This window comes from Oratosquilla oratoria, chromosome 26, assembly GCF_046742065.1.
Source record: "Oratosquilla oratoria isolate Oo_2021 chromosome 26, ASM4674206v1, whole genome shotgun sequence".
NCBI classification, from domain to species: domain Eukaryota; kingdom Metazoa; phylum Arthropoda; class Malacostraca; order Stomatopoda; family Squillidae; genus Oratosquilla; species Oratosquilla oratoria.
In genome coordinates, this window is record NC_134802.1 from 54,729,930 (window position 1) to 54,742,542 (window position 12,613).

Genomic DNA, 12,613 nt, shown 5'->3' on the forward strand with positions numbered 1-12,613 from the left:
ATGGAAGGCAGATGTGGAGGGAATGAACATGAGGGGACGTCCTAGGATGAGGTGGATGGATGGGGTGAAGGGGGCTTTGGGGAAGAGGGGAATGTCTGTTGAGGAAGGCTGGGAGAGGACAGAAGACGGGTGAATGTGGTTGTATATGGATGATGTGATGCATGAGGTGGGATGGGGGGTGGGGTAGTATGTGTGAGCAAAATTTGACGCAGCCCGAAGGGATTTTCTCCCTGTCTTCTCCTTTTATGCATGGGGGGACGGAGAGGGGGTGTCGCCGATTTAATGAAGCGGCCTTGCTGTGGATGTGCTGTGTCTTGTGACACTGCTTCTGACCCAGGGCAGTGGACAAGGTGCAGGGATGACCCATCATCCAGGAGGTGCTAAGATGAGAGGGAGGGTGGAATGTATTTAGGGATGGAATGGGTGGGAATGATTTTATGCCTTTTCCTTTTTGGCTACCTCCCTTGTAAGGGGAAAAAAACCTTGGTATATGTATGTATGTATTATAATTTACAAAATTAATATTTAATTTTCTAATGCTAAATTGTGTAGATGTGCACTTTTGAAAATTGACTAAAAATTTATATGTTGGCCCTCCTATGATAGGTATGGTAGGGGTTACTAGACTGTATAGAGTGAGAAACAAGGAGGTGAGGAAGAGAGTGGAGATGAAATGGGAGTTGGGAGATAAGGTTGATGAAAGAATATTGGGGTTGTTTGGACACATGGAAAGTATGAGTGAAGAAAGATTAGTAAAAGAGGTGTGGAGGGAGTGAACATGAGGGGCCAACCAAGGATGAGGTGGATGGATGGAGAAAGGGACATTGGGAAAGAGAGGTATGTCTATTGAGGAAGGAATGGAGAAGACAGAGACAACATGAATGATACGCCATCATATACATGTGGAGAACACTGGAACAGATGGTGCCAAATATCGGCTTACATGTTAACAACCTTTGATGGGGCCAACTATGCCACATCTGGAGAGCTGAAGACCTGTCCCAGAGTTAAGACCATAGTGCACCATGGCTTCACATACACAGGGACACACCTCTTTAATTCTGCTCATTAAAGATAAGAAACCTGACTGGAATCACACCAAATAGCTTCAAAAAGCAGCCGGACAAGTGGCTACAAACAGTGCCTGACCAGCCCCATACTCCATAATATGTCAGCCACACAATTAATACACTCCAATCATCAAGGAATAACTTATGAGATGTGGAGCTGCCTGGAGACTGTGGAGTCTCGCATCAGCTGTGTCTTTAGATGGACAAAATTATACAAAATAAATGAATAAGGCATTTAACAAAGTTCTCACACTCATACTATTAAGAGAAGATAATTGAGACAAACCTAATGACAAGAAATAGTTAAACTTGTAACCTGGAAAAGAATGCAGTGTCCCAAAGCAACCAATTATATAGGATCAAAAGGTTGTTTATTGGAATTCCCCCAAGGTGCAATATTCTCACCTGCAATATTCAATCTCATCACAAGTGATCTCCCCACACAAAACCCAGAGTATAACACCAAAACACTTACCTATGATGATGAACTAACAATAATATCCAAGAACAAAACAGGTGCTTGGAAGAACCAGACATGCTTAGACAAACTCGAATAATGGCTAAGACAAAGTAAAATAAAGGTATCTTCTCAGAAATCATCACTGACATTACTCACATGTACCCTTACAACCATATATCAAACACCCAACAGTAAAATTGAATGGCCATCTCTTTGCATTGGACAAAAACCCAAAACTTGTGGGGCTCACTTGTGATAATCACATCTTTCAGCCTATATATCAAAGGCATGGTAGTGAGAATTGGGAGAAAATTATTGTGAATATAATCAGACTTGGCTATTGTGAAGTTTTGATTAAGGGTCCCTGAGATGTGAGTCCTACACACTTCCATTGTATCATCACAGTGCTTCAAAAGAGCCATAACCAGGTATGAGATAATACTCTGGGATGGAAATTGACTGCCATCTGCTATCTAATATCTTCTGTTGTACACAGCTCCCAAAGCCACCAATGAGGTACAGTACCCAGTAGGATACTAACAAGGATTTTATTTTCTTTGGCATTGTAACTATTATAGATCAGATCACTTGTTTTGGTAAAGTCTAAAAAAATCAAACTTGGTAATGACTCTTTTAACCACTTCAAGACGCTGTCAGGACACTATGTTACTATTGAGATATGGTTATACTAAAAATCAACAATTACAGACAAGTAACTCAAAATGACAACAAGCAGCATATAAATTATATATATATTTGGTGAAAATTATTTCTGCTACATCATGCATGTAGAAATATATTTTACTTTGCTGACAAGCCCTATCCCAGACAGCTGACGCTTACCAGTCAACCGACAAATAACATTTTTGGACTGACATATAACTCAAAATGACCGACAAGTAGCATGTATAATTTCACTACAAAAACAAGCATTATGGTAATTCATTTTTGACAATATTGACTAAAAACAATATTTTCGTAGTTGTTGGTAATCAGTATGACCCTCTATATTTGTTACATTCAACACACACCAGTAGTACCACCCTCTTAGTCTGTTGTTTCCAGGTTCATCTGTATATCACATTACATATATACACATATTACATGTAGAAATATCACAAGGGAGTTTTATCTTTTATCACAAGTAATATATCATGTATCATACATTTATCACATATTGGCTACATAAGATTAGAAATATCACTTATCACCCACTAACTTAGGAACTGCTTGAACTGAGGAAGGTGGGAACAACTCTATAGGATTAACTGTTGAGAGGTATAAAATGAGGTGTGATATGTGAGAAAAACTGTGATAACAAATAACAACAATATGAAACAGTATGCCATATTTCTGTATATCAGATATTTGGTGTTTGAAAAAAGTGAGCTTTTGTATTTTTTCATTAAAGGTGTGAGCTTTTGTCTTATTATTGTCAGGGAATTGAAAGAAAGATTGCAGATTGCTGGACACTACAAATTAATAATTCATGTGCAGATAACTTCATTGTTCATGGCCCAAAGTTCATGAAACTAGTAAAAACATTTATCTGCAGTATACAATCACTTTGAAATCAATTCCAACCATATAGGTATTTATTTCATGCAATTGGAGGCCTTTGCGAATTACTGTATGCATTTTAGGATGACTGTTGGGAACCATACTGTGGAAGTGTAGACATTGATTAATTTTCTTCTGCTGTCAAAAGCCAGAGCTTGCCATTGATCTTAGTGTATACTGTATATATGTGTATGTGTATATATATATATATGTGTGTGTGTATGTATATATATATATGTTTTGCTTGAAACCATGAGGAAATCGAAGATCGGAATACTGAACTTTTATACAATCCTTATGTATTTATGTTGAGTGACCTCTCCTGTTCTCTAAACTATTGTATTTAAGCTATACTTTATTGTGATACTATGTACAGTACTTTGAAAATGTTTTAAATAGACAAAAACGTTCAGTATTCCGATCTTTGATTTCCTCGTGGTTTCAAGCAAAATATCTTTATTCACGTGTTTTATGTGATTACTATTGCATATATATATATATATTTAATATATATATATAACTGTAGACAGTAATTAGTTTCCTGCTGTTGAAAGCCAGAGCTTGTCACTGATCTTTGTATGATTATTTTGTTGTTAATTTTCATTGTCAAGGCTCTGATGTTTGGGCTAAAGGTTCTTTTCCAGTAGAAGTGTGTAGCCATTCAATTTAACTATTTGATGTTTCTTTGATTCATGGTTGCCTAGAGTAATGTTATTGATGAATAATGATGGGAGGCATCCATTCTATCATTTCTAAACTGTAGGAACCAGTGCAAGGTACCTGTTTGTGGTGGTCCTGCAAGATGGACAGAAGAGCTGCACTGTGTCAAGGGGGCAAAGATAATCCTTCACCTATGACATATTAAGATGGGAAGGGTGACAAATGGGTATTGTGTGGATGTAGGGTGTGTGTGCATGCCTTTGGATGACCCCCCACCTTTGTAAAGAGAAAAGGTCATGGTATTTTTAAGAAATTGGGACCGATACAACATTTTCCTAGTGAATAGGATTTTTATGTAAGTAGATGGAGAACATTATCCAGGAGGAGTCAAGGAAAAAGGGAGGGCTGGTGAATGGGAGTGGAGAAGGTGGGGATGAAATTAGTGGGAGTGGAATTATGTCTTTTGACTTTGGTACCTCCCTTGTAAGGGGGAAAAGCCCATGGTAAATATATATATATATATATAATTAGAATATCCAGTAGTTGATAAACTTTATATTGATAAGGATGCTAATTTACTTACAGTTTCTGATTGAACAAAGTCATGAAGCTTTGGTGCAAGGAAGTTGTAGTGTTCTCCAGGGTCAGCCCTTGCTTCGGAAATTGGCAGCAATATATGCTGAGGAGGCAGCAAAAAATCCTAGGCTTAAGGTAACTTATGTTTGTAGATTTATTTCTTAACTGAACCAATTTGTTTAATTAAAACTGATCATTTTGTCATCATACTTGAAATGCCCAAAATTGGTAAATTCATAAATAATCTTCATTTTCTTTTCAGAGTATTAGCTTGACTCACAAACTTTTAGAAAAAATGGTGAAAAAAGAGGGTCAGAATTGTTTAATTGTAAACTTGTACCGAGGTAATGAGGGTTATTCTCTTGCTGTGAAAATGTCATCAGGACTTGAAACTGAAACTATTAAACTATCATATGAAGAAGAGGATTTCCTAAGTTTTATTGGTGAGTGTTTTCTAATACATTAGTCATTCAAGTATTTCTTGAGTGAATTAGAATAAGTTTGATCTTAGATGCGTGTTAATGTATGATCTATGTGCATTATGCAATTTCTGTGATTTTATATATTTGTGCATATACCATCATGTACTATAGGAGTGTGACTATGGGCTGTGCACACTTCTTTTTTGGTAACTTTTTCACTTGTTTACTGATCTATATGGGAATTAATGTTTTTTTTACTTATACCATTCATTTCCTTGTATGGATTAGCTACTTACCTTTGAAAATCATCCCAGAATTTGGTCTGGTTAATCCTGGGTTTTATTACGCTGATTGACCTCATAATATCTAATGCCTTTTGCTGATTTTATTTTGGCAAATGTGAGATGCTGAAGGGCCAAAAGCCCTGCCCTCCTGTATTCTTGTAGCAACAAATACAGGAGACCTGCAGTTTCAAGGAATCTGGCCTTGGCTACTGGTTGAGCTCAAAAGTCACCAAGGGGTCTTTTGTAGACTCTCAATAAAGTTTTTATTTTGTACTAGTTTGTTTCTTGATTTATATATACTGACTAGCCAAATTACCCATGTGTTGCTGCGGGCAAATGGTGATCATTTTAATTTTGATATAATTTGTGGAGAAAAGTTACATGTATCAATATAACTCAATGGAAAAGGTAACACAAATAAAACGTTAAGAAAGAAAGAAAAAATCAATTTGAGGAGGGAGATGCCCTTTGGAAATAAAATATATTCGACCATAAGAAAAGAATTGAACTAACCTTTCATTATCTTTGAATTTGAGTACCACCTGCCAAAAAAAGTAAAAAAAAAAAAAAAAAAAAAAAAAAATTAAAATTATACAATCCTTTTACATTTACATGCTTTCTCTTTACAAAGGCTATCATAGTTTGTGGCAACATTAATTTCACAAATAAATAATATTTATGAACACATACAATGGTTTGTTTGATCATAGTAATTTTTGTCACAAAATGCCAATCGTTTTAAGGGGACACTACAGTAGTGGCGTGTGACCCCACCATACCCCTTTAACCCTTAACCCTAGCTAAAATAATATTTTTTTTGGAAATGAAATATAGTTATCCAAGTACCTGGAGTGATAGGGTATCAAAATATATTTGGTTATGGGGGTCTATCTCCAAAAACCCTAGGAGGAGTTTGTGAACAGACAGACAGAAGCTGCTACTTTATTATAGTAAGTAGATTTCATTTCACACCTAAACATTTCAGTTGAATGATAGAGTTATTATCCATACAGAAGATAAAGTAGGTAGTTATCTATATACCAAAGGCTTTTTCCCCCTTACCAAGGATAGCCAAATCCAAAAAGCACATACCCACCCTCCACCCGTTCAACTGCCATCCACCACCCTTTCCTCCCTGTCATCTTAGCTCCTCATGGATGATGAGTCATCCCTGTATCCCAGCCACTGCCCAGGGTCAGAGACAATGCAGCAAGACACAACACATGCACAGCAAGGCTGCTTCACATAATTGGTGACCCCCCTCTCTGCTCCCTCATGCAGAATAAATAGCAGATGGGGGGAAATCCCTTCAGGCTGTGTCAAAATATTCACACATATCCACTCCCTAACCCTCCCCATCCACCATCCACTCTCTTCTTGCATCACAGTATCATCTATACACAGCTGTTCTCCACTCACCCCTATCTCTTGCCTTCTTCCTTCCCTACTCAACAGACATCCCTCTCATGCTCAATGCCCCTTTCACCCCATCCATCCATCTCATCCTTGGTCATCCCCTCGTGTTCACTCCATCCACCTCTGCCTTCCACTCCCCTTTTACTAATCTTTCTTCACTCATTCTTTCCATGTGTCCAAACCATCTTAATACTCTTTCAAAATAAAGGTACTTATGTAGCATTATTTCTTTTGCAGATAATGAACAGCTGCCTCCAATGTTGTTAGATTTATTAGATGAGAGTAACATTGATATATATCATTCTGGCTGTGTTATTGCTGAAATTAGAGATTATAGAAGAACTATAGATTCATCTTATGACACCAAATATGTCCTCCTTAGTCCAACTAATCAGGTATGTACCCAACTGCTTTTTATGTGGTTTCATGTAGTTCTATTGTTTGAGACTAGCATGCCAATTAGTTGAATCTGAGCATAGTTTTTTTCTGCCATGATGAGTTTAAGGTTGTCACACTGTACTATGGACAGTGTTCACCCTAGTGTGTAACCTCAGGGGAAAGTATAGAGCCAAGGCTGCATTATCTTGTGTCACGTGCATGGCCTGCCTTCACCTAGACTTGTAGTGAAAGGGCAAGTCTGGTTTATGATACAAGTTAATGGAGATCAGAATAAGGTTTGGTTAGGGAAACATCAAAAGCAGACAGAGGGATTGACTGTGGTGTGCCAAATTCAGACTTGTGTTTCATTGTCAATTAGCAATACTCCTGTTGTTGGGGATGATATTATACCAAGGAGGTGGGGAGTCACTGAGGGATGGAGGAGAGGTTTAGAGGGTTAATAGAAGTTAAAAGTGATCATCATTCTTTTGTGAGTAGAGTTGTCTCCAGTCGTTAAAAAATGCTGGGCAACTCTGTTCTGCTGGTATTACTAAAGTTGCTAAAGTATTTACTCTGAAAAATTTATGTAGACAGCATCTCATACAAGGCTAGATTCATTGTAATAACAAATCAAGTTATGGTGGTAAGGAAATGTTTGCACTCCACTTATTGATGATTTAAGAATGAAAACACCAAAAAATTGAATGTCATTAAATGAGAACATATTCCATATGTCTCTCTCATTCTGGGATGTATGTAGATAATTTGCTATTATTTAGAAATAGTGAACAAATTTGCCCTACATCTCTGTCAACAGACATTGGCAGCAGATGTTGCTGCCATGACACAGGACAAGGACTGGACATCTGAGGAACGTCTTCTCCTTGAGGCAGAAATTGTCAAGAGGACTGCACCTCCCCTCAACCTGTCCCCATCCCCAATTGTAGCAGTTGTAAATAATAAACTCCATCAACGAAAATACAAATTTTCAACTCTACCTATCAAAAGGGCAGCGAGAAGATTCAGTCAGGTTTGTAAATTTTTCTTCATCATTTTCATACACATACACATACCAAAAGTAAAGTCTCTTTCCCTCTTACAAGGAGGGTAGCTAAGTCAAAGCATACACTAGTGACCCTACATTTATCCAGAAACACACTTGTTATCTCTACTATCTAAGAGCCCTCTGAATGACGGGTTCTCCGTGTCCCCTATTGCACATTTAGGGTCATAGGTAATGCAGCAAGACATAGTATATCCACAACAGGTCCCAACAGTTAAAACTAGTTTATTCCTACCACTTTATTACATGGTAACACCCACTGTCATCCACTCAAGAAATGTACAAAGCAGTCAAGAAGACACCTCTGTGAACTTTATAATTTTCTCACTGATTTGTAACCACCCACCATCATACCTATATTTTGCCCTCTCCCTTATTTCCTCAACAGACATTCATCTTATATCTCAGCAGTCGTTGCTCAACCTTATCTGCCAGCTCTGTTTCCACCCCCTACTCTGCCACAAATCCACATTTTTTACTGTATGCATCCTGATTACACTTATCATACTCTTTAAACTGGCTAATGTCCCACATACCTCCACTCTCACACACCAACTGTAAACCCCTGCCCAGCACCCTTATATTTACCTCCCTTGCCATCCCATCCATGTAAATTACATGTTGAACAACCATGGTGGTATTACACAACCTTTTCACAATGCCACCCTTACCTCATACTATCCACTTTCTCCATTCTCGACCCTCTCATAAGTTCTACTATTTGTGTAAAAATGTTTAACTACCTTCAGCAAAATTCTCCCTATCCCATACAACCACAACACATTCCATAACACCTCTTTGTCAGCCCTGTGATATGCCTTCTTCAAATTTATCAAAGCCTAGAAGACAGCCTTATCTTTTGCTAAAAACTTATTATAAAAATGTTATCTATACACCCTCTTCTTCTCCTAAACCCGTACCAATCATCCCCAATTACTTACTCTATTCCCCTCCCCTAATTGTCTCAGCACCAACTTCTACACCTTACCAACTACACTTAATATAGTGATCTCGCTAAAACTACTTTGTTCTTAGTTATCCCCTTTCCCCTGGTATAGTGAAATTTTACATGCATCCTTCCAATCCTACTGTACACTTCATTCCTTTTGATACACATTAAACAGTTATCTGCCTTTTCACTGTAACTACTAATTCTTTACTATTTTTTTTACAGGTTGCTCTCAATAGACAGAAGAAATTTGAAGAAGCACCTGCTCCAAAGTCCCTAAGGTTATATAATTTCTTAGAAAGAATGGAGAAGAAAGATAAAAGACATCTTGCAAAAACTGTGTCCAAACCTGTAAGCTATTCAGGATATTTAATGTTTTAATGTGTATATAACACTTTATAGTTTGACTGTATAGAACAGTGTATTATTTCATAGAGTGTAGTTTTAAAGAAGGTTTCTAAGTAATTCTAAGATCATGATATTTTTCATATGTACTGGTAGAATATGTTGTTATTTAGATATGTTCTTGATGTGGTTTAATATAATCACAGGATTAGAGGGATTAATAGGCAAGAGCATTGTGGGTTTCAGAAAAGAGGGTGCATAGATCAAATTTCTAAAGTAAGATATATGAGAATGTTTTGGCAAAAGGTATGCATGTCTTGTGACCTTTTGTTTATTTAGAGAAGAACATAACAGGGTTGATGAAGGCATGATAAGATGTGTTGTTGGTGTATGGCATAGGGGCAAGGAGAATTAAGTTTTTGTATGAGTAGTAGAGGTTTGTAAGGGTTGGGAATGAGGTTAAGGGGATGCAAGAGGAAAGTCTATCGAGCAAGGGATAGAGAGGGCAAAAGATAAGATTGAAAAGTGTGGTTATAAATGGATGAGGAAATGACCGCCTGAAAAGGATTCTTCTTGTCCGCTCTGTAAATTTCCCAGATGGATAAGATGGGGAGGGTCACCATGTAATGAAGTAGTGGAAGGAAATCAACTTGGACTGTTGGGTCTCACTGTGAAAGTTCTGTGTCCTGCTGCATTATTACTGACCCAAGCAATGTGGCATGGGACAGGGAGTACCCTTCATCCATGAGGAGTTAAGATGGAAGGGACACTGAGTGGGTTTTAGGATGGGTGTAGGGTAGGTTTATATTTTGACTCAGCCACTCCTTTTATAAGGGGATAAAGGCTTTTTGGTGTATATATGTATGTATTGATATATTAATTAGTTTCATACTGTGTATGGTTCTCCAACAGCTCATTCCCATGGTAACAGAAGAAGTGCCAAAGCTTGCTGTCCCTGAGAATATTGATGTCATGAAGGTTGCAAGAGCCTATGAAAAGCCTCGGGATGTCAGTGACAACTCACTGGTATTCATTGAAGAATATGTTCTTGAAACAGAGTGGGGACAAGGCAGAATTTATCTTACAAAGTAAGAAATCAACATTAGAATACTTAGTGTGTTTTCATATATTCCCCCATCAATATGAGGGATGTTTAGACTGAATGAAAAGATGCAAATTTAATCAGACCAAAAAATATATAGTGAATAATGCATGAAGGATAAATTTAACTCTTCAAATCGAGGTCTACCCATCTGAATATATTCAGGAGTGGAAGATATTATATAGGTAATAAAAGAAAGTAGATAGCTTACAGAAATGAATAATTGGAATGGGGGCTTAGTGTAAGAGCATATGTATATCTACAGAGGATCTTACTACTTAAAAATAAGTTGTGTAATGTTTTGTTCATCCAGTACAGGGTGCCTATGTCTGTAAATATGAGCAACCCAGGGACCAATAACAGGTACCTGTAAGTGGTGGACTTGTGAGATAGATTTCAGAGAGAATCCTTTTGTTGTGTTCTGCATAATCTGTCAATACCCTTTTCTTTGTTTGAAAGTGCAGTCCTGAGGTGTTAACATTCAGTGACCATACCAAGGCCAGGATTTCTCTTTAATAACTTTGACAGTATCTCCTTCAGCTTTTCACACAAAAAGGGCTGGTGGTCAGTGACTTCACCCCTTCTCGTGCTACTCTAAGCTGATGTTGAAATTATTATTATTAAGAGATGGATGGATGGGGTAAAAGGGGCATTGGGAAAAAAGGGAATGTCTGTTGAGGAAGGAAGGGAGAAAACAAAAGATAGGGGTGAGTGGAGAATGGTTGTGTATGCATGATGCTGTGATGCATGGAAGCAGGTGGGTGGGGGATGGGGGGAGAGGGAGTATGTGTGAATGATATTTTGATGCAGCCTGAAGGGATTTCTCCCTATCTTCTCTTTTTCTACATGAGGGAATGGAGAGTGGGAGTCACTGATTAAATGAAGTGGCCTTGTGGATGTGCTGTGTCTTGCTACATTGCTTTTGACCCAGGGCAGTGGGTGAGATGGAGGGATGACCCATTATCCAGGCGGAGCCAAGAAAAGAGGAAGAGAGGAGGGGTGAATAGGAGTGGAGTATGTAGGGGTGAAATGGGTAGAAGTGGATTTATGTCTTTGACTTTGGCTACCTCCCTTGTAAGGGGGAAAAAGCCCTTGGTATACATATGTATGTGCACTAAAAACCCACTATTATTTGGATTTAAGAAAAGAAGGAAATAACGAAATTCCGTATATTTCGATCACTTGCTGTGATCCTCTTCAAGCAGAATACGTATTCCGCTTGAAGAAGATCACAGCAAGTGATCGAAATATACGGAATTTCGTAATTTCCTTCTTTTCTTAAATCCAAATAATAGTGGGTTTTTAGTGCACATATGTATGTGTATTATTTTTATCATCATGAATTATTATTTTGTTACCACCCTTAATCACTTTGATATGAGTTAGATTCTCGGGCGCAGCATTGGCTGCCATATATACGATGCATCACTCTACTCACATTATAAAATATAAAGTCACTGCTGTATTACTCATTCTGTTTAACTCTGAGTAATAATAAACACAGAAAATGTGATCAAACCAGTTCACCAAATCTAGGGGTAACTCGTATACAACTACAATAAAATAGATATAATCAAGATGCCGATGCCAGAATTCTTGTCTACCCACTTATACCTCACGACACCTATGTAGGTGTCATCATACCGAAGAGGTTAAAAGGGAAAAGGGCCTTTCAAAATAAATATATATATATATATATATGTATGTATGTACTCTATGTATGCATATGTGGAATGCAGTTGGTGGGCAAATTACACCCAAGATCAGTGTATTTTTTCCATGGACTGATAGTACATAAGGTATTCATATTAAGTTTATTGATGTATTTGTTGTATTTTTATTAGGATATAACTAAGAGGGCATTTTATTTTGGTTATTATTTAGGTTGACCATCTCTCAACGTAAAACTGATGACCTTTACTTTGGGGAGTTGTATGTAGACCGAGACTATCAAGAAGGTAAACAAAATGGTTCAACATGCAGGTAAGAACAGCTTAACTCGTTTTTCAATGTGATGAATGATATTGGAAATTTTCTTTCTAGTATTGTTTGGAAAGGGAGTAGGGAGAAAAGGTTGATGAAAGAGTATTGGGATGGTCTGGACACATGGAAAGAATGAGTTAAGAAAGATTAGTAAAGAGGTGTGGAAGGCAGAAGTAGGAGTGAGCATGAGGTGCAGACCAAGGATAAGAACATAAGGAGACAGCAAGAGACCATAAGCCCTACACTAGGATGGGGTAAAAGAGGTATTGGGAAAGAGGGGAAAGTCTGTTGAGAAAGGAAGGGAGAAGACAGAAGATAGGGGTGAGTGGAGAATGATTGTTTGAT

The 12,613-nt window shown here is 37.7% G+C and overlaps 1 protein-coding gene across 6 annotated transcripts in view; it reads left to right on the plus strand.

The window, feature by feature from the left end:
- The window catches only part of LOC143039600 (uncharacterized), a 96,840-nt gene that overhangs the window by 3,396 nt on the left and 80,831 nt on the right, over positions 1–12,613 (plus strand). For all 6 annotated transcript variants that reach the window (XR_012967654.1, XM_076209848.1, XM_076209850.1 and 3 more), the window contains exons 2-8: positions 4,336–4,461; positions 4,589–4,769; positions 6,686–6,843; positions 7,644–7,856; positions 9,064–9,189; positions 10,096–10,271; positions 12,170–12,268. Coding sequence is in view for 5 of the 6 variants with exons in the window: in XM_076209848.1 (XP_076065963.1) it covers positions 4,336–4,461; positions 4,589–4,769; positions 6,686–6,843; positions 7,644–7,856; positions 9,064–9,189; positions 10,096–10,271; positions 12,170–12,268 (1,079 nt within the window). In the remaining variant the exon portion in view is untranslated. The remainder of the gene's footprint in view (positions 1–4,335; positions 4,462–4,588; positions 4,770–6,685; positions 6,844–7,643; positions 7,857–9,063; positions 9,190–10,095; positions 10,272–12,169; positions 12,269–12,613) is intronic.